General features: G+C 38.1%; 1 protein-coding gene and 1 non-coding gene across 2 annotated transcripts; both read left to right on the top strand.

Moving 5' to 3' along the window:
- Positions 1-4,106: 4,106 nt before the first annotated feature.
- LOC124453231 (serine/threonine-protein phosphatase 5-like) lies at positions 4,107-17,896 on the top strand. Its single transcript, XM_047004004.1, has 16 exons — positions 4,107-4,318; positions 4,380-4,549; positions 6,851-6,922; positions 7,010-7,157; positions 9,045-9,166; positions 9,620-9,685; positions 9,757-9,855; positions 10,550-10,655; positions 11,775-11,835; positions 12,541-12,622; positions 13,519-13,606; positions 14,611-14,651; positions 14,714-14,798; positions 14,888-14,981; positions 16,137-16,215; positions 17,519-17,896. Exons 1-16 carry the CDS (start codon positions 4,225-4,227, stop codon positions 17,582-17,584), a joined length of 1,473 nt encoding a protein of 490 aa, XP_046859960.1. The 5' UTR covers positions 4,107-4,224; the 3' UTR covers positions 17,585-17,896.
- Positions 7,964-8,095, top strand: LOC124453789. Its single transcript, XR_006951192.1, has one exon. It is a non-coding gene; the product is annotated as a small Cajal body-specific RNA 8 (non-coding RNA).
- Positions 17,897-23,069: the final 5,173 nt, after the last annotated feature.

Below are 23,069 nucleotides of genomic sequence, written 5' to 3'. Positions count from 1 at the left end.
TCGACGATCGCTTATAAGAGTCAAATTTGCTTTATCTAATTGGTCGCTATAAAATAAACCAGAATAGATTATTGATGTAATTCTTCTTTGTACTCTTTTAATATTGTCACTAAGATATTTTGGCAAAGAAAAGTGGAATGCTTCACAACCAAATTCCAGGACGGGTCTAACACAGCAAACGAGGAAACGAGGTGATGGTATCTATCTGATAGTAGGGGTATAAGTTTGTTAATAATAAATCAAGTGTATTTGCACCTCTTGTTGGTATCCACTCGAACTAAAGTTGAATTTAATACTTCAAATTTCATTGTTATTTGATAAAGGAGGATGGTAAATAGTAGCTGTAATTAGGCAAGGAATACCTCTGGGTAATCTGGAGTAACGTACATATGAACCCATATTAGCTCTGAATTAGAGCTTTCCAGGTTGTATAATCGACAAGTTTTATACTTCGAGTTAATAAACATGCAAACTCCCCCATGTCGTCTTGAAAGGCGATCCAATCTTTCATTATTATAGCCAGGAATGTTGATTTGGTTGTTATCAATAAAACTTTTAAGCTATGTTTCTCTTGTAATAAAACAAGTCAGGACCATTCATTTTAGTAAAAACGCAAATTTGTCAATTTTAGGTAAAGGTGACATAAAATTGGTCACTGCTATAATGGGTGAAAAAACACGAATCTAAGTTTGTTTCTTAAAAGGAGGTCTGAGAGATGTTTTTTGCTCTGTTCTAATGGATGTGAATTACATTATGCATGAATTGTCGAGATTTACTTATCGAATTTTGAGTCAAAATTTGGTGAGTTATTTTCACAGGGATGTTTGCTACCAAAGGGAGTTGGTTCCTTGGTTGTCATTGTCTTGTTATCCTGTAAGTAGACCGTATCGAGGTATTACAGCCACTTCAAAAAGTAGAGGTGATGTGCTGTGCGATATGAAGGAGTTTTTGTAACCCAGCGCTTCCAAAAAGGACTTCAAATCGACATGTGATGTTTAATTTCTTTCACCACATAAAATTCCTGGTTGTGATGTTGATTATTGTGGTTCTTATTATTAAGCTCAAAAGCTTCCTGATCGGGGACTGATATCACTTGTGAGCCCACATCAATGTGAGTTTTTTATGCTTTTCCCAATATTTCTCTATTTGTTTGTTGAAACAATAGAGCCCCCTGTTCAGTACAGATACAGTTTTTAGATAAGCTTGGCATTCCTTTTAGTTGACTTTGACTGACTAAGCGAGGGAATGGATGGTCGACTGAGAATGTTTCTTTACATGCTCTTTCATGCTTTTTTTTATTACTCTAATTGTTTGTTAATGAAAGGAACAGTGTTTCTTGTATTAAGTTCAGAAGAATGTTTGAAAGGGCTTGATTTTCTTGTTTGGCGTTGGGTTTTCCGGCTTTTGATTTTAATTGTTGGTGAAGATGAAGTTTTTTCTTCCCGAAAATTGGAATAGGCTGTAGTAGTGCGATGGACATGTTATCAAAAGACGTGAAAAATACTGATATATAGGCTATAGCCATTCTCTTTATCAACAATTATAGTCATAATAGCAAGGCTTATTACGGTGTCACAGTGATATAAGTATCCCCGTGTTTTGGGTATCCACGTACTTATGTTTCGGGTATCCCCTGCGAATATGGCTGCCGTGTTTAAGTATGTCTGCCCGACCACCCAACGTTCACAAATCACTAGCGATATAGGAAATAGTTTCCCTATTCTTGTTCCACTATTATGTTAATTTCAGGAATGTCCAAACAATGGATTATGACAGACTTAGCAGGAACAAACTTAGTTACATGTTTGTAAATGAAGATCGTCCAGGTAGGTATAGTCCTGAGAAGGACTGTTTTTGTTGTTGTTGACTGACGTTTCGACAGCCTTAGCGGTAGTCATCTTCAGAGTCAAATGAGGAGTAAACGTCTGGTTAGCCGTATTTGTTATCTGGTTCTTACGTCATTGTATTGTTTGTACAGGAAATGTGTATTGTCATTGCGGATTAGTGTGAAGTGAAATGTTTTTAGTTGATCGTTTGTTTGTATTGTGAATAAGTCGTTGGTAAGGTGCCAGTAATTGCTGTGATCTGTTCAGGGGGGTTTGTTCCAAGTTGGTGTACAAACATTCTAATGTAAGCCGTTGTCTATAGTCAGTACTGTAAGTGATGCATTTTGCCGAGTCCCAGTCAATGTTGTGCTTTGTGATTCGGTGATGTTCGGCAATGTGATTAGTTTTGTCTTGTTTTTTTTGTAGCTCGTTTGTGTTCAGTAAGTCTTATGTTTAAGTTCCTGCCAGTTTCCCCGATATAGGAGGCGTGGCAGTCGGAGTAGTTTATTTTGTAAACTGCACCTTGTCGTTCGTTGGGTTGTTCTTTGTCCTTTATGTTCGTTAGTACTTGTCGTAACGTTGTGATTGGTTTATGTGCGACACGTATGTTGTATGGTTGTAAGATACGCGATATAGTCTCAGACGTGCCTTTGATATAAGGTATCGTTGCTTTTGTTACTGAGTTGTTCGTCTCGTTGGGTTCGTTGGGTTTGTAAGTGTTGCGTTTGATAAAGTAAGAGTTATAGTTCTTTTTGTCAGAAACACGTTTGAGATAGTTGTTTTCGTTGTGTAGAGTGTCCGGTGAATCACATATAATTTGTGCACGTCTTGTTAATGTTCTGATTGTGGTGGCTTTGTGTGATATAGGGTTGTAAGATAATTGGTCTAGTAGTCGGTCAGTATGTGTTGGCTTGCGATAAACTGTTGTTCGTAGTTTTTGATAGTCATGTTTTACCAAACAGTCGAGAAAAGGAAGAGTTCCGCTTTCTTAGACATCTTTGGTAAATTATATATTGATGTGAGTGTGAAAGTCATCTATCTCGTCTTCATGTAGTGCTGTGATTGTGTCATCTACGTAGCGAAACCAAAAAGGTAGTGCATGTTTGTAAGTCGTGAGCACCCTTTCCTCTATAGATTGCATTACAATTTCAGCAACTACAACAGAAACGGGTGAGCCCATTGCTGTTCCATGTAATTGTTTGTTGTGTGTACCTTTCTACTGGAAGTAAGTCGCGGTGCGGCAGAGCTCCAGTAGCTCCATAATGTTTTCTGTCGGTAATGGCAGTACGTCCGTGGTGTTTGTGATGAGGGTTTTTGTACAAGTAAGTGCCAGGTTAAGTGAAATACTGGTGAACAGTGATTTCACATCAAAAGACACTAGTATATAGTTGTCTGGTATTTGTATAGTGCTCAGTTATTTAATGAAAGTTTCAGTGGATTGTAGCTTGTGTTTTGATTTAGTTGCAATGGTTGCAGTATGTCAGTCAAGTACTTTGAGAGTCCGTAAGTAGGCGAACCACAAAATGATACAATTGGTTGCATGGGTATTTGTGGTTTGTGAAGTTTTGGTAGTCCGTATAGTCTGGGTGGTCGTGGTACTGAACATCTAAGTCGATAGTAAATACGTTGTGATATAATGTTAGATTTTCTCATAGAGAAGATCTCGCTGTTAAGTTTGCGTACTAGTGATGGTGTTGGGTCTCGTTTTGAGTTGTTCGTACGTTTGTCTGTCGTTAACAAGGGTGTCCGTTTTGTTGAAGTAATCATTCCTGTCCATGACCACAGTTACGCGTCCTTTGTCTGCTGGTAAAATGACGATGTTGTTGTCGTGTTTTTAGTCGTTTGAGTGCTTGTTGTTCGTCCTTTGTGAAGTTGTTGCCGGGTGGGGATTACGAAAACCCTAGTGATTTTAAGGCAGATTTCCATTCAGTGCAAATTGTCGCGCGATCGACTTTTTGCGATCACTTTCGTTTGAATTGTGTGCAGCAGTGTGAAATTCTTCCGGTCGAGAGCTTACAATTGAAAAGAAGTGATCGGAAAAAGTCAATCGCGCGACAATTTGCGCTGGATGGAAATCAGCCTTAAGTACGAAGATACCAAAACAAGGATTACCCATATCACTGTATATACATAATATATTAATCCTATTAGGATTAATTTATTATATATATACTCTCATATCACTGTGACAACGGTAATACATGTATATATGTATAACCCTCCCTACGTAACGCAACTAGCAATCTGCATAGTTCAATTTGGCAGAAGTTTGATCCACATTGAGCTGAAACCGTATTTTGTCAAATCTCGTTAACATGCAAAATTCAAACGTCGGGTGATTTTAAAAACGCCTTGAATCAGCGGTCCAGCGAGTCGGCGGTTTCTTTCATGATTCAAGATGGCAGACAGTAGCAAAGAAAAAGTTGAAATAACAGAAGACCGAATACAAGAAGCAGAAGAAGTAAAAATCAAGGCAAACGAATTTTTTAAAGGTAATTGTCTTTTTCTTGTTGCTTTGTGTCTAGAATGATTATCAAATTTTGCGAATTGTAGATGGACACTATCAAACGGCGTTCGAACTATACAGTTACGCCATAACGTTGAATCCCACGTGTGCAGTTTATCATGGAAACCGAAGCTTCTGCTCTATAAAACTAGAGAACTATGGTGATGCCTTAAATGATGCTAACAAAGCCTTGGAAATCGATAGAACTTATATCAAGGTATAAATTGTGATGTGAGTGAATTTCATTATAAAGTTGCTGTGGTTTGGTTTGAGTACGACGAGAGAATAGAGTACGTTGTATCTTCATGATTAACATGAGTGAAAAATTTGTTTTCCGCCTTTGTACCTAAGAGCAGGTTAGGTTCAGAAACACCTTAACTACTGCAGACATCCTGAAATATAGTCTGGCTTCATCCTTCAGGCTTGTAAGGGAGAGCGTCGCTCCTTTTCAATACCGCTAGAATAGTTGCATGTGTTTAAAAAAAACGACATTTTTGACAAATCATTCATGATATCTGCAGTGTGCCCATGAAACCATGTTATTTACTTTAACTACATCATTGATTTCTATCATAAGCTCAATACATCAGCCCAACATATTGACCTGCTCTCCACTGTGTGACTTCATAGCTCAGTTGGTTAGAGCACTGTACCAGCATCGCAGAGGTCATGGGTTCAAATCCTGTTGAGTCACCTGAATTTTTCAGGTTCTTGAGACAATTGCTTAAATTGTCCAGCAAAGTGCGAAGATCATATCTACATTTAATTTCAAACACCGCACTGCATATAACATTCTTGCATAAGCTCAATACAGTAGACCAAAAACCATTTCCAGTCAACAATTTGAAAAAGTAAAGAAAATCTGACTAGACAAGTCATCTTGATATACTAAAATATGTATCAGTAGAACATTCAAATAATACCATGAATTTTCGACTTTATTTCAAAGCCATCCTTAATTTTTTCTGCTTTACTCAACATAGTACATTTCAATAGTGACATCTCACCATTTTGTTGTTGATAATATTACATAATATTGTGATGAATTCAAGAAAAGTAGATTACTGGTGGAGAATGTTAAAACTGAGAAGTGAATCACACTTAAGATATCTTTGCTACAGCGGTTAGTCATACTAAGTTAAGGACTAAATCTTATTTCATGAATTTCTAAGTCCTATTGTGCATGACGAGCTAAACCACTAGCTTTGCCACTGCCTGCAATGAATGGTTTAACCATTTGTTATATTGTATTGTTTGCTATCTATGTTTAGGTCTTATACAATTCATGTGTGTCTGACTAAAATAATTTTGAACAAAACTTACCATAATTACAGAAGAATAGATCCATGATACCAGAAAGTTTAATTCTTTCCACTGTGATTAAACATTTTTGCTATATAAAAAATGCCAATTATTAAAATGCCATTTAATCTTAAATTACCATTCATCTTATCAACATGTTCGTCTGCCAACTATAATAGCATGAAACTATTTAGCGTTGGTAACCCTGTTGAAACAGACTATGAGTGTTGTTGTGTTGTAAAAGATGATGTGTGTAGTCCTTTTGTAACAGATTATGTGTGTTGTTCTTTTGTAACAGATGTGTGTTGTCCTTTGGTAACAAATGTCTATTGTCTGTTGTAACAAATGTGTTGTGCTATTGTAACAGATGTTGTGTATTGTCTTTTTGTGAGAGATGATGTGTGTTGTCCTATTGTAACAGATGTTGTGTATTGTCCTGTTGTAGCAGATGTTGTGTATTGTCCTGTTGTAGCAGATGTTGTGTATTGTCCTGTTGTAGCAGATGTTGTGTATTGTCCTGTTGTAGCAGATGTTATGTATTGTCTTCTTGTGAGAGATGATGTGTGTTGTCCTGTTGTAACAGATGTTGTGTATTGTCCTGTTGTAGCAGATGTTGTGTATTGTCCTGTTTTAGCAGATGTTGTGTATTGTCTTGTGAGAGATGATGTGTGTTGTCCTGTTGTAGCAGATGTTGTGTATTGTCCTGTTGTAGCAGATGTTGTGTATTGTCCTGTTGTAGCAGATGTTGTGTATTGTCCTGTTGTAGCAGATGTTGTGTATTGTCCTGTTGTAGCAGATGTTGTGTATTGTCCTATTGTAGCAGATGTTGTGTATTGTCCTGTTGTAGCAGATGTTGTGTATTGTCCTGTTGTAGCAGATGTTGTGTATTGTCCTGTTGTAGCAGATGTTGTGTATTGTCCTGTTGTAGCAGATGTTGTGTGTTGTCCTGTTGTAACAGATGTTGTGTATTGTCCTGTTGTAACATCATGTGTAATTTGTATTGTCATGTTGTAACAGATGTGTGTCCTGTTGTGATGGATACTTTGTGATGTCCTCTTGTAATGAATGCTATGTGATGTCCTTTTATAACAGATGATGCGTAATCCAGTTTTAACGAATGCAACGGGTTGTCCTGTTATCGAACATTATAATGGTAATCCTTTTTAAGCTTCAATCATTCTTTAGTATTTTTTTATTTTCTTTCACTGCTATTCAGGCATATTATAGACGTGCTTCAGCCAATATGGTATTGGGAAAATTTAAAGCCAGTCTTAAAGATTACGAAACGGTAATTCATAATTTATTCCCTCAATCCATTAAAATGAGCTGTGTCCATCTGTTTGAATTGCTAACGGAGGGGTTTCTTCGTTTTTAGGTTGTGAAATTCCGCCCTAAAGATAAAGATGCTAGGTTGAAGTATACGGAATGCAAAAAAATTGTTCAAAAACAAGCATTTGAAAAAGCAATTGCTGTCGATCACAATAAAAAATCATTTTCGGAAACGCTTGATGTCGACTCCATAGGTTTGTTCAAATATTTGTTTGCCTGAGCAACGCTTGGCATTCTTAGAAACTAGCTTTGAGATAAATGTTGTATTAGCTATATGCGTGGACAGATCTTTGAAATCAATATTTTATGCTCGATCTTACACTTTAAATGATTACAGATATATATTAAAAGACGTTCCAAATGCAATGAAGAATAGAAAAGTTCTTAACTATTTCTTCCCCTCCCTTGTCATACATATAGCAACAACAACAAAACTGTCTTAAACTCTACAAACAAAATAACTTGTGAAGTAAAGTTTAAAAGAGCTGTTTAGAAACCATGCGTAACTTCTCAGGTTTTTTGAAATAACTTATTGCAATTTTGAGTCAATTTTTAAGCCAATATTTTTGTAAAAGACAAGAATGACGTCACTAGTTATGGGTTTGTTACCAATAAAGGTTTGCGAAAATGCGTCGTTTACAGTAGCACTTATTTTCTATGCAGTTCTTTTAAGAACCGTTCTATTCACCATCGTTTCTGTGACGTCTTTTAAAAGTAAGTTTAAGTTATTTAGTATGATTATGATTTATATATAATTGACCAGACGACAATTTCGTTTAACATAAAATAAAACATAATCAGAGAAAGGACTTAAATAAAAGTAAACTTAAATAGAAGTTATAAAAGTTCTTGTTTCATTACTTCAATTTAAGTTTACAAGATGTCCTTTTTCTGATTGTGTTTTATTTTATGTTAGATCTTTTTACGCATGCGTCTGTTGTCCCACATTAGGTTGCTCAAGTCATCTTAATAAAACTACCTGCATGATCGGTATGCAATGCGGGAGTAATTCAGATACATGACAAGTCTCGAAAAATGACGGTGTCATCACTCTACTCCCTACATTGATGATGCTTTCTGATGACTACAAGATTATAAGGCGATCTTGTGGACAGATACGGAGCACATATTCTCAAATACTCTCATGCTGTTTAGTTGCCTAAAACTCGTGCTACCGAATGTTGAGGCCCGAGTTTGAAGATTGAGTCTCACGGTTATGCTCTGTGCATTGGTGTTTACTTCTTTTACTGAAATTCCGCTATCGAATGCAGAGTTGCATTATTAATTAACTGAAATATTGCATAAAAATGCCTGAATTTAAATAAAATCCATATTTGACTGTGCCGCGTTATGAAGATGAAGATGATTTGAGTTCAACAACCTGATCATGAAGAACAGGCTGTAGTGCAAACTGCTACGAACCAACTCTACCCTCGTAAAAACCTTCGTACATCGATGGACAAACGAACTCAAGGATTGTTTTCTGGCCAATCAAATATGAATAAATCTTTATTTAATTCATTTCTTGTTATTTCTTTTTCATTTCTTGGCCGACCGCGCTTAGGCGTCGATTTACCAAACTTATTAGTCGAAGTAGACATATCCCTGCATTGAAAACCTAATCTGGCGCCGTTTTAGAGAACCAATCAAAATCTTTGTTAGATCGTTTCACTCTTGAGCGTCACTAACGATGCGTATAATAAAGCACGATTTACACCTATAAAATATTACTACATGCGAGATTATACATGCTGTAAATTTTGTTGTGCTGTTTGGTTACTTTTTAATACGCAAATAAAACAAAACACAGTTCACCAGTACCCCGAGTGAACGCCTGATAGGTCTCTTGTTTTTGTTAAAAGGCATCGCTATGTATTTAAAAAAGAGATACAAATGACATGAAGTTTAGATGCAAATTTTTTTTTCATTACACAAGGCACTCCTTTACGCATTCTAGTTTCAAATTCAAATTTATTGGTTATCCCCACGATAGCCAATAATCGCTACAATATTAATCATGTTTCGCCGCCTCTTTAAATTTAGCATGTCAATGAAGATAAGACTTCTTGGTTGTTTTGTAGTTGTTGAAAGTAGTTATGATGGCCCACACTTGGAGGATGGCAAAGTGACGCTAAAGTTTTTACAGGAACTTCTCGAGAGATTCAAGAACCAAAAGAAAATTCATAGAAAATATGCATACACGGTAGATTCTAGAATGTTGCCAGAGATATGTTGTTATGTGGTGGCAGTGGCGAAGCCAGCCTGATTTTTTACTCCTACAATGCAAATTTGTTGGCAAAATTATTACTCATTTCTTAAGAAAGTTATTTCCATTCATCGTTTTTCCAGTGATTGAACACAAAAATATTTACATTGTAACAGTAAACAACGTGCTGGCTTCGCAACTGTTTGCTTGTGGAATGGGGAAGTGAGCGTTAAGAGAACGCCATGAAAATGATTCTTTCTTAAAAAGGTGTATTACTTTTGTTTTCATCAAATCATCTCTAAAATTGTAAAACGGAACCCTTTGGGGCCTAACCCTTACCCCAGTCCTTAATCTGAATACACCCCACAAGTAATTAATTTACTCTGACGCAGTTAAACTGGTGCAATACATCTATGAAAGTTGCATAGATCTTCTTCTTATTTCATAAAGATTTTGATAAATATAAAGAACTATTTCCGTGAAGTCGATACTTTATGTGATATTTTTATACCGAAGGTACGTGAGGAGATCGTTTGCCGTTGATCACATTGTCACAAAGTAACAACATTGAAGATTTCTTCCTTTAGGATAAAAGATTTACAGTCTGCGGAGACATCCATGGTCAATTTTACGATTTGTTAAATATTTTTGAATTAAATGGTCTGCCTTCGGAGAACAACCCATATGTATCCTTGAAATGAATATATGTTATTTACAAAACAAAACAAAACAAAACAACTATTCGCTCAAGTATTCACTCTATAAGATTCCGGATTCCGTTCAAATATCGTAAAACTTCGCAAGCAGCCACACCCAATCAGATTGCAGGAAAGGCAAGGATTCCGCCCGCTGCTGTTTTGTAAAAAAACAAAAGGTTGTTATTTTTTTACAAATCAGCAGCGAGAGGAACGTAGGTTTTTCTGCAATCTGATTTGTTGTAGCTGCCAGTAGAAGTTTACGATATGTTTAGGGTAAGTAGTCGAGGGAAGGGCTGTTTTGTTTTGTGTTTCTTTGCAAAAGAAGTTGTCAGCCAACTATTGATTGGAATAATCTGTCTTAAGCGAAATTTGAGTTCTCCAAAGTAAAGTGAATTGCAAGTTTTGATTGTTTACTTTTCCGCCATTTGTTGAATCTAACTACGCAATCTAACAAGACTGTTGCCTTGAGCAAAAAAATATAAATCGTTTTTTTTCCGTTTGGGTCAGTTGGGATGGAAAAATATTTTCCTTTGGTCTCAAAAAGTCCCTTGATCTGCGGTCTCGGGTGCTCTTTTATACATTGGACGAATATTTTTTCCATCCGAACCTCCCAGCCGGTAAATAACGTATATTTTTTGACGGTACTATTATGTCCTAAAACCTTTTCTTAACTAGTCTTTAGCTATTTAACGGAGATTTTGTAGACAGAGGCTCATTCTCATGTGAAGTTATCTTTTCTTTGTTCAGTTTAAAACTTTTGTATCCCGACTGTTTTTTTATGTCTCGAGGTACGATGAAAACAACCCAAACATTTTGATAGTAAATAAATACATAGCGCTTCGAAAACTGCAGAGAATGAGGGTGCGACCTAAGTTCGTAATGGATTGTGGTACTGTTTTGTGGCATGCCTTCTTTTTGAAACAAACATATATTACATTGCAAATGCTCTAATTACAAACAAACAGCAAGTTTGAGCATATAACAAAGAGCTTTTTCTCATTTCAAACATTTTTTCATACTGTAACAAGACGCTCATTTGAGCGTTAGTCGAATGGCCGAACCACTGATCTGAAAATAGACTGAATAACACGCTCCGCTATTCGCTATTTTCTATGAAGTCGGAGCCACCATATTGGAAGGTCCCTCTTGATACGAAAAAGTAATTATAATGTTAATCATAATCACGTTCCCACAAAATCTGCTATGTTTATACATGGCTTTAAGTTCTAAAAATAACAGAAATACGTCGTTAAGAAAGCTTTGTGGTATATTAAAGTTAGGTTTCACTCATCGAATGGGACCTACCAATCAGGTGATAACAATGTAAGCACCCGATTACTTTGGCTTCAACTTTTTATTGGCGTTGTATTGCAATGTGCTATCTAGTTTATTTTACATATCTATGGGCCGAACTAGCCGAAGTCAAGAGGCCGCCGGAAAGGCACGCACAGGATACTTGTGGATAACTATTGATATCCGTGGGATAATTAGGGGCAAAACAGTCTCACGCAACATAGTTAAAATCGGCCTCTATGTTTTTAGTACTTTTATTTTGACAAGGGTTTCGCAAAAACATTGTAGATATAATAATTTTATGGCTTTTGGGGGTTAATTTTCTTTTTTTTGTACAATTTAAATACAAAATTATCCATTTTACATGTCTTTCACATCGTCGCCATCTTTGACTTTTTGTTGTGTTTACATGAAGTATTTTAATTTGTGAACATTGACAAAGATCGTACATCCGACAAAAATGCGTGCCGAAAGTTATAGTCGCCTGCCCTGCGACTAATAATAAACTTCGAAACTGGCGTCCCCCAATACGGTACCGTGATGCTTCACGAGTTATAACTGGCACCCGGACTCCCTTTTTTTGTTTTTCAAATTGTTCATCATATCTTTTATAGGTAATCATGAAACTGTTTCAATGAATCAGATGTATGGGTTTCAAGGAGAAGTCAAATCAAAATATCCTTTTAAACAATCTTCGTTATTATAGATTGTCTTGTATATTCAGTATTTTAAATAATATCAGCAGTGTTAAGTATTACATAGTACTAAATGCTAGAACTATATTCCTTCCCCTTCTCACAAAGCTTATAGATTATTTTCTTAGTTCGAAGCACAGCATAAGGAATATACTGAAGAGCCACTTCGCTGTGCAACTGACTGTTGTTACCTACTTTATCATTCCTATTGGTCAAAAACGATAATTGACTGGCTGCTATTATGGTAATCACATACGCATAGCACAAATGATTTCAATCAAGTGACCCTTCTGTGTATTCCTATTCGTGTGACTGAATTGCTGAAAGTCGCTGAACATTCCTCGAGGAATGTTGTGGAATTAGAGGTGTAGCTAGCCCGAGAATTTCTCCTGTTTTGCAAATTTAGTTTTGTTATGTGTATGCAAACAATAGATTTCTAAAAGTACTTAATTATGCTAATGTTGTGAAATAGCATAATCAAATTTGTCGGCTGGCTGCACCACTGACTGGAATGACGGCAATCAATGGCGTTTCAATTTGGGGGAAGTCTGATGGGTGCCGGGCCCCCAAAAAACAGAGACTTCACTTGGCTTCTGACCGCAATATGGGTTGGTTAATATCGTATAAGGATTGAGGTAATGCATCATTACTAAAAGCACACGCATTCATTCTTAACTTCTCTAACATATTCAGCCGATATGGTCGAACTTTTTACAGAAGTGTACAACTGGCTTCCATTGGCTCATCTCATCAATAATAAAGTGATGGTAAGTGACATCGAACATAGGACAGGAGTGTAGAGGGGGTGCGTACCTCTCCTGACCTTGACTAGAAAGGATGCATGAGTGGTGCAAGTTTCCCCACAAAGTACTACACCATTTGCTCATCATTAGACCACATTGGACATTCAATTACACTCTATGACTTATCAATAGCGATGTAGAATATTCATTAACGCGAAGGAACAATCAAGAGCAGTTGTCGAAAATCAATGGCATTGATTTATGCCGCAAAACAAACGGGAATATTCTAGTAGCATTAACTGGCATTCAATAAAATTAAAGGAAAAATCATTGAGAGAAAACAGATATTCAAATAAACATGTATGTACTTTGTACGAAAGATATCTGCCCCAACAGAAATAGTCTGTGCCTACGCAACTGCAACACCGCTCTCCTCTGTCATACAAAGTACGTTTAAGGTTATTTGAATGTCTGCTTTATTTAAGCGATCTCTCCTTTGATTTTATTGAATGCACATTAATGCTACGTAAATATTTCCGATTGTTATGCGATATATATCAACGCTATTGATTGTTTCTTTGTGTTAATGAATATTCTACTGCGCTATTGACAAGTCAAAGCGTTAATTGAGTTTCCTTTAGTGTCTACTTAGCAAATGATGAAATAAACCAAACATTTAAACAAAAGTCGATGATATGTGTTGAGATATGTTTTGAATGAAGAACAGTTCAAAAATCCTCCCAAACAAAAAAGATAATTAAACTGAACAAGAAGAGTCTGGAATGGCACGGCAATAACTAGCCAACGAAATCTAATCCAGACACGGATACTTCCCTACATGTCTATCGTGGATACATGCCTTACGTTAGGATGAGCGCTTACATCGTTATTTTCAACATGATATGTTCTTATATTCTCAGGTAATGCACGGTGGATTATTTTCTCGTGATGATGTAACTCTTGAGGAAATAAGAAAAATTGATCGAAATAGACAACCCCCAGAGCAAGGCAGGTGACTATAGTTCCATGTGGCATGACTATGTACATTCCCCCGAAGCAAAGCACGTGACTGAAATCCCATGAGGTATGACTATGTACATTCCCGCAGAGCAAAGCAGGTGACTGAAATTCCATGAGGTATGACTATGTACGTTCTCTTAAAGCAAAGCAGGTGACTGAAATTCCATGAGGTATGACTATGTACATTCCCCCAGAGCAAAGCAGGTGACTGTAATTCCATGAGGCATGACTATGTACATTCCCCAAAGCAAAGCAGGTGACTGTAATTCCATGAGGCATGACTATGTACATCCACCCAAAGCAAAGCAGGTGACTGTAATTCCATGAGGTATGTCTATGTACATTCCCCCAAAGCAAAGCAGGTGATTGTAATTCCATGAGGCATGACTATGTACGTTCCCCCAAAGCATAGCTAGTGACCGAAATTCCATGAGGCATTACTGTGTAATGGAAAATTTTTGCAAATAACAATTCTTTTGATGAATGTACAAGGTGACATTGACTGCACATGATCACTGTATAATGGGAACTAACAGCAGCATGTTGCTCAGTGTTTTTACTGCGTCACGATGGTCACAATGTCTGTACATGTTTGTCACATTGACCTTAAAAAATTAATATATACATGATGACCTGACTGTATATGATGACATATTCTGTCATTGGTGACATTGACTTCCTACGGTGGTATTGACTGCTCCGGATGACATTGACTTCCTACGGTGACAATGACTGTTCATGGGGACAATGACTGTCCATGGTATGTTGACTTACCTTGGTGACATTGGCTTTCCATGGTGACTTTGACTTCCCATGGTGAAATTAGCTGCCCATGGAGACATCATCTGTACGTAGTGATACGGGCATTATATGCTGACTTGTAGACTGTACTTGGTAATTTAGACCGTACTTAGGAGCATGACCCTACATGGTGATATGGTCTGTACATGGCATTAATACATATCATTAATTGTGTAATCCTCTTTCATAAGGCTTAATGTGTGAGTTACTCTGGTCAGATCCACAGGCGCAAGTAAGATCCTGTATTATGCATGACTATTTTTTTAGTACTTAGGGTCATGCTTGTTTTCTTAGGATGGTAGATCTCCTAGTAAGAGAGGTGTTGCTATTCAATTTGGACCAGATGTTACTGAGAAATTCTGTTCTCACAATAATTTAGGTAACTTGAATGGTATTTGTGTTTGTATTTTTAATTCTATTTGTTTTAGGGGTATTTATGCCTTGACAAACCTTGTCTTGTTCTTCTAGATTACATTATCCGAAGTCATGAGGTGAAACCTGATGGATATGAGGTGGCACATGGTGGTAAATGCATCACTGTTTTCTCTGCTCCCAATTACTGGTAAAATATGACCTATTGCAACACATAACAAAGAAGTAAATTACGCGCTTAGTCGTCATACAAGTTGTTCCTTGTTGACGAAGACAGATTTAAATGTTTGTATTTTTTGCATTACTTTAGTGAAAATTCTCAGACAAGCGTGTTCCTTTAGTACCACTCAGTAATTCTCGTTACCATTCGGTGCCCTATATTATCACTCGGTGCCCTATGTTACCAATTATTCTGCATAAATGAATGATCGTAGACTCATTGCTTCCATTTATGTAGCTCGCGATATTTTTAAAGACATTGGAAATTATTTTACAAATGATTTGAAACGTCTCTGTTTTCATTTATGTGCCTGTCTGAGTGTGTAAGATAGTCCTTATAATTTCCTTAGTTGTTAGTTTCAGGCTTATGAAGAACAAGGTGTCTCATAAAAACCGTTACCCGTATAAATTATGTACCCGCTAAAATTATTATGCACAATAATGTAATTAGCATTTGTACCTGTTTAATGAGCTTAACAGCTCTGGACAACGACCTAGAACCCAATCTACTAGATATCTGACTCCTCAAAAACTCTATAGTTACGAGTGAGACAAGCCGCCATCTTGAAAGGTGGCAATCCTGAGTTCATATACTGTTGCAAAGTTAGTAGTCTAGGTTTAATTTTTCAAATGTTTGATTAAATTGGGTTTTTAAACCTTCTTTTAACTTATTTTTAATTTTGCTTTTTGCTTTTTGCCACATTTCAAGATGGCGTCCTTTCCTGAACTTGTCACGGTAGTTAGAAATCTAAGGATTGGGTTCTAAATCATTGGTTCTGCACCTCTGGGATTTCATAGGGTTTGTAAAGTTTTAAAAGGTCATAGTTAAAGCAAAACAAGTAAAATACTGTCATGCACTTATTTTCGTCCCAAATGTATTTTGCAAAAGCTTTATAAATTCAAAGTGACACTAACTGAGTCATCAGTCATTAACACAGCCACAAAAACGCAATCATATTTTCCATGAATTGCAACGAACATGGACAAGCGTGTAACTTAACCGTGCAGATTTAATTTTAATGCACGCATAATTATTTGTGCAGGTTCTGTTTTTGGGGGGAGACACCCTGCAATTGCAATTCCGCGTGGCTAATATAAGAATCGTAATTTTTCAATTCATTTTTAGCGATCAGATGGGTAATAAAGGAGCATTTATAACCATGGGTAGTGATCTGAAACCTCAATTTACCACCTATAATGCTGTGGTACGTATTCCACTATTTATTTTCTATTTTTCATTCTATACATCTTCCTGTCGCCTGTCATTTCTTAATATCAATGATTTAAAACCCAATCCCTTAGCAGGCACGTAGACAGAACGATAATTTGGGGTGAGGGCATATTCATATATTTATTTTATAATCCGTAAAAAAACATTAAATTTCAAAAGAAACTAATACGGCATATCATTCATACATGAATTTGAGCCTCCCTCCCCAATTATCGTTCTGGCTTCGTGCCTGTCCCCTAGATCTCTTACTACAAGTGAAGAAGGTGAGGCAAGGACGTCATTTTGAAAGGTGGCAAGAAGCTAAACTCTTAATAAAAAATATTGGTTAAAAGTTGAAAGAAAAGTTTAAGAAAACAATCCAATCAGACATTTCAAAAACAAATCATATATGATATTAACTCAGGAAGAGTATAACATCGCTGAAGAAGCAGATTTTATTTATCAGTTTAACCACCTTTCTATATGGCAACCTAACTCACTCGTAACTATTTAATTCCAGCGGATTCATGTATCTTCACCATTTGCTCATCATTAGCGCATATATGACTATCAATTACACGCTTCGATTCATCAAAGCGCTGTACAATATTCATGAACACGAAGGAACAATCAAGAGCACTAGTCAAAAATCAATAGTAGGGAAACATGTAGCATAACATTAGGGAATATTCAAGTAGCAGTAACGTGCATTCAATAAAATCGAAGAAGGGAATATTAAGATAAAGCAAATATTTCAACCTTAGCGGTAGTCATCTTCAGAGTCAAAAGAGGATTACCGCTAAGGTTGTCGAAACGTCAGTCAACAACAACAAAAACAGTCCTTCTCAGGACTATACCAACCTGTAGGATCTACATTTACAAACATGTAACGATACTCCAGGGTTCAAACCATTGACTTTAATTTATTTATATACTTTGTACGAAAGATGTCTGCCTTTACAGAAATAGTCTATCGCAGATAGTCTGTTGCAACTGCAACATCGCACTTCTCTTTCATACAAAGTATGTTTAAGTTTATTTAAATGTTGCTTTATCTTAATGATCCATCCTTTAATTTTATTGCTACGTAATTGCTACTTGAATATTCCCAATTGTTATGCGGGTTAAATAAATGGTATTGATTGTCAACAAGTCTTTCTTGTTAATGAATATTTTACAGCGCTATTGATAAGTCAAAGCGTGTAATTGAATGACCACTATGTTCTAATGATGAGCAAATTGTGTGGTAGATTGAATTCTAGATCATTGTTACACATCCACTGGTATTCTGTTTTTAGCCTCACCCTGATGTGAAACCAATGGCGTATGCTAATTCGCTCATGTCTATGTTTGGCTTTGCATAATTTGTTAATAACTGGTTTATAGTTAACTGCTGAATCATACATAGATGCGACATGATTTTCTATAACTAAAATATCATATCCAGCATACCATCTCAATTCCTATGAAAAGTAATCTGAAAAACCTTTTAAGATTAGCTCAACCTAATTGCGCGTGGGAAAGACAGATGTAAAGTATTAAAGGGAACGAATTTATTTTCTAAAATGTCAAGTTTAATAATGCGTGTAAATATTTTTCGTTTTATTGTATGTAGCTAATTCATCTATTTTTGTAAAACGATCAATTTTCATGGTAAAAAATTCAAAGTACTTAAATTATGGAAGTTTTCGTTTAGCAGTTCTTTCAAATTTTATTTACTGTAGAAAACCAAATCAGGGAAGCAGGACGATAGAAAATTGGGGGTGTTAAATTATATTTGATTGATTGATTTATTGATTGATTGATTGAATGATTGATTTGTTGATTTGTTTATTGATTGATTGATTGATTGATTGATTGATTGATTGATTGATTGATTGATTGATTGATTGATTGATTGATTGATTGATTGATTGATTGATTGATTGATTGATTGATTGATGGAATTAACACACGATTTTCAAGTCTCCTGTTTTCAATGGATTAAAGCATGCATATATGAATATGAGCTCCCAAATATTGATCTTCCTACGTTCTTGTAGTTAATTGGATAATTTAATACGCAACAAGAACTTAAGGAGTATTACATTTACACATAAGCCCAACATTAAATTCGAACATGAATTCACTTATCAAAAAAGCAATAGACATTCCTGATAAATATACCAAGATAGTACTTTTATAGCGTTCACATCGTAAATGACAAAGCACAAAAGTGCAATTTGATCAGAAGAAACGCAATAAATACCAGCAATGTACGTCGAAACAAACTATCATACATTTTGATTCCAAACAAAGTTCAAAGAAGGATAGCAAGAGACTTGCCAGGCGGGAAATGGATTCGCAAATTTCGCATTAAAAAACAACTGCCCAACATAAAATTTCAGGTATAGCCTTTGAGTAAGAAACAACAATTTATTCAAAGTAACGTTTCATCTTTACACAAGACATATTCAAAACATCAAATAATTAAAATGGTCAAGATGTGCTTTCATACAAAGATTTACATATTAGGAATGTAGCTACAAAAGTTAAACTACATTGAATTTATTGTGTGATGAATAGGATTAGTTTAAGTATGAGTGAGGATACAGATATACATTGTAGTTCATATGAGCACAAAACGTAGTGGGATACTTAAAAGAGATAATGTAATGTAAAAAAGACAATTGGAATTTTATGCTAGTTATTCGATTTTTTTGTTACAAGCTCAAAGAAGAATAGCGCAATGCCAGCATACACAATAAAGCTAAAAAAGACACATAGACTTACCCTCTGGATTCGAACATTCATAACGGATGGACCCTAACCACATTAAAATTTTTATTTGAAATTGGGGGAGGGGGACGGAAACACGGGAGTTATGCTTTCTTAGATTACTTTTAGTCCACACACATTGGGCTCTACGGTGGCCCAGGGGGGTCACGGCAAAAACAAAAACCTCAGGCAAAAATAAAACAAACTATCAAAGCAGAAACAAAAACCTCATTTAAACTATCCAAAAAATGTCACGGCACGGCTAAAATATGGTACGAGTGCCGTTTTTACACCTTATTGAAGTCAGTATAGGAAAAGACGTCATCATTGGGGTCAAAGACCGTTCAATAAAACGTAAATGCGTTGATTTGTGACAATTAGACAATAGAACGAAAAGTTTATTCAATAAAGAAATTTGAATATTCTCAAGCATTCATTAACGTTTTTAGGAATTCAATGCAGAAAAATAAGCGTACTATAGCATCGATTTTCTATTCATGTGCTGTTAGAACTTATGTAAATAAACTAGAAGTTGCTATCGCAAGGGGGGGGAGTGCTGCCCCGACCCCTTATCTGGAAAAAATTGCACGGTTCAGACCGTAGTCACAGCGATTGGAACCACCTTCGTGTACAGCATTCTAAGTGGTTTCATACATAAGTTATGATTGGGCGATTTGAATGATAGACAAAGAAATTTTACATGCGTGTCTCTTTACTTTTAGCTTTGCGTTGGCAAGTTTTATTTCGCCATGTTTAGAGTTTTCTTTCTATTTGAAGGCCGGTTTGCACGTTCCGATTTGTCAGATCCCATTGTTTCGGTTCCGTCTTTTGATTGCTTGTTCAGACGGTCAGATAGTTTTGTTGATATTTAGATACGTTTAGATATTTATAATCTTGAGAGCAGCCATTTGTTTGTCCAGTAGTTTAACGATATATTTGCGTACTTTTCTTCTTATTTCCAAGTCTTTTTCAAATATATATAATTTGGCTTGTCGGCTTCCTCTGATCTTGTTGGTCAGATGAGAATAGAACAAGTTCGGTTTCTATCCTCTTAGATTGACGGATCCGACTGTCGGAGACTAACTTTATTTGTGCTCACACGATCCGTTTTTAGGATCCAACAAAATCGGATCCGACAAATCGGATCGAGTGAACGGGCCTTAATCGAACGTGCCATACCTTATTTGGAATACATGAAAACAAAGGCACGCGTTCTGAAAGTCGACGGTTGATCTGCAACAGTGCATCTGCAACAAATCCAGCGTGGCTCGCCGGTGCCGGTCCCATGTCGGGGTTGTGGTATCAGCACGCAGGCAGAGGCGCAACGATGCGCAGATTGTGGCCAGCAAGCCGGAAAAGCTCGCCTTCGTAGAAAAGAGGCCCGAGCACGAAGGCAGTTTAGCCTGGTCCTCGGCGAGGTGGATGCCGGGAATTTCCATTTAAAGAAGGGCGTATGGTAGGTTATATTCACTGAATTTCATTGTATGCTAGGCTACATCCATTAGAGAAGAGCGTACGATAGGTTATATTCACTGATATGGATACTGTCAACAAACTTCTGCAACTACATGACCAAGGTGTAATCAGCGGACATGCGCTGAACGACTCTCTTGAGGCTCTTCAACCGCCCGCTGCCCCAACACCCACGCCAAGAAAGCGCCAGAATGCCACTCCGCCTATCCCCCAAACCGCGCAAGCGCAGGCCCGCCAAGTCTACCGATGATGAAATGGACGCGTACATCGATGAGCTTCCTGCTGAAATGCCATTGAGGCGCAAACCACGACATCCCCCAACACCCACGCCAAGAGAGCGCCAGAATGTCACTCCACCTATCCCAAAACCACGCAAGCGCTGGCCCGCCAAGTCTACCGATGATAAAAAGGACGCATACATCGACGAGCTTCTGGCTGAAATGCCATTGAGGTGCAAACCACGACGTCCCACAAGGGCTCCTCCCCAACCACCCATGGAAATTAAGTGGGATGAAACGAAGGCTTTAAGCTATCATCTGAGATCCTGGAAAATGCAGGTGCCGAAGGAACACCCCTCCGAACGCGACTTGATGGCTTTCCTCAAAAGTGCCCAGCCCCACATCGAACGCAAACTCGTCGAGGAGCTATTAGCTCTACGAGGAGTTAAGTTCCAGTTGGCTGTAGAGGTTGAGCTTCGGAAGGATGAAGCAAATGGTACTCAAGTGCTTCAAGCACCAGTGTTCCGGACAAAGCAGATCACGCTGCTACAGGCGCATGAAATTCCGCAAGCCCTACATGAAGCCTTCCGAACAATCCTGGAGAGATTGGAAAAGTTTACTCGGGAAGGGTCTGTGTGGATAGTGGATCGTGTCAAAGCACTCTGGCTTGACATCGCTCACTACCAGCCTTTACGCGGAGGCTCATACCTTCCTCTCCACACCGCCGTCAGGAATAGGAAGGAAATCGTCAACGTGAAAAACAAAGGCGACGACTGCCTCCGCTGGTCTCTAAGATCTGCGCTGTTTCCCGCAGCTAAAGACCCGCAACGGCCGGGTAAGTATGAAGATGAATAATAAAAACCTTTAATCAATCAAATCAATCTAATCAATCAACGTGTACGGTTGGGAAATCGGCGTCGTTCCTTTCCGTCTGAGCAAAGTAGAGGGAGCTTGCAAGACTGTGAATCTCTTCCTCGTCTCGGATTCGAAAAATCCCGAGAAACACCACTACACTTGGATCAAGGACTTGAACTTCCTTCTCAACCGGGAATCGAAGGATGGTTGCACTTCTGTGAGCGTTGCTTTCACGGCTTCACCAGACAGGATTTGTTGGACCCTGTCACAGACAACGCAAAAGCGTAAGGCAATCTCACAATCGATTATCAGTTCACGGCAGTGACGGACAGTCCTATTGCGCTCCCCTCCGACACCACCACGTCAATCAGAGTGAACCTTCTGTGCCTCGATCAGTATATGTACACGATGTCGAAAGAGAAAGGCCTCAGCAGGAGTGTCGTCCTTCGCCCTCGGTGCGCTCAGCTCGCACAACGTCAGAGACAACGTCGTTGACAGTATCTTCGGTGCGGGTATTCTAAACGGCAACATGTCTCACCACTCTGACGACTACCGGGTGGAATATGTGCCATCCCGCAAGCGGATGACGGGCAGTGCAAAAAGATCGAGGGCCGGAAAGCCTCGCAAGACGACGGGAACAGTTCGAAGAACACGCGCAGCGTCAAAATCGACAACAAGACGGAAGACGGGGGTGTTGAAGCGCGCAGCGCCTAGAACAGCAGGCACACGACGGAAGAACACAGGGCGAGCGAAGAATAGCGGTTTGGATAAATTCAAGAGCATGCTCCTGGATGCTGCAAAGAGCACGGGCAAGAGAGCAGCGAATCGCGCAAAATCGAGGGCCATTTCTAGGTTGAAATCGTCAACAACAAGTTTGGCGTGGCCGTACTCAGTACCGTCGTCTTAAGTCCTGTCGGGATCGCGCTCGAAGGCCTAGCAGCTGTTTGCGGCGCGGCCACTATTGCTGGTCGGATCGTGAGCCCCAGATTGAACAATAAAGCTAAAAAGCACGATCGCATTCGGACGTCCGCAGAGACCGTGCTCGGAACAATCTCGTTGATCACTAGCGGAACGCTTCGAGATGGCAACTGCAGCGAAAGCGAGTACCAGCTAGTTTTGGAGGAATAAGAGCGCTTCGCTTCGTTGAAAGACGACATTTGAAGCCAGACAAAGAGAGCTCTCCGCGAACAGACGCGAGAGATAGAAGCACAGCTGGACGCTGCACGTGCGAGCGGGCGTGAGGAGGGCATTCAGCTCGGGCGCATGGACGTTCTGAAAAAAATCCAGCGTCAAGTGGCGGATGGCGATTCACGCTAAATATAATTTTTGTGCGCCATTGACTGTGTTACACCCCCCGATTGTGTCATCTTGGTATGACAGTTTTCGTCACCCACCCACGCCGGGGACTACAGACCCAAGTTGTCGTAGAAACTGCTCGAATATTGCCTCACCGCGTGCACAATGATGTTATGGAGTTTTTTGTTTACGGAGATTTTTCTCAGCGTTTTTCAGGAGCTATGATCATATAAATAAATCATTGCGGTGA

Source organism: Xenia sp. Carnegie-2017, unplaced genomic scaffold, assembly GCF_021976095.1.
Source record: "Xenia sp. Carnegie-2017 unplaced genomic scaffold, XeniaSp_v1 HiC_scaffold_25, whole genome shotgun sequence".
NCBI classification, from domain to species: Eukaryota; Metazoa; Cnidaria; class Anthozoa; order Malacalcyonacea; family Xeniidae; genus Xenia; species Xenia sp. Carnegie-2017.
The sequence above is the reverse complement of the archived record's forward strand: the minus strand, read 5'-3'. Positions and strand labels throughout refer to the sequence as shown.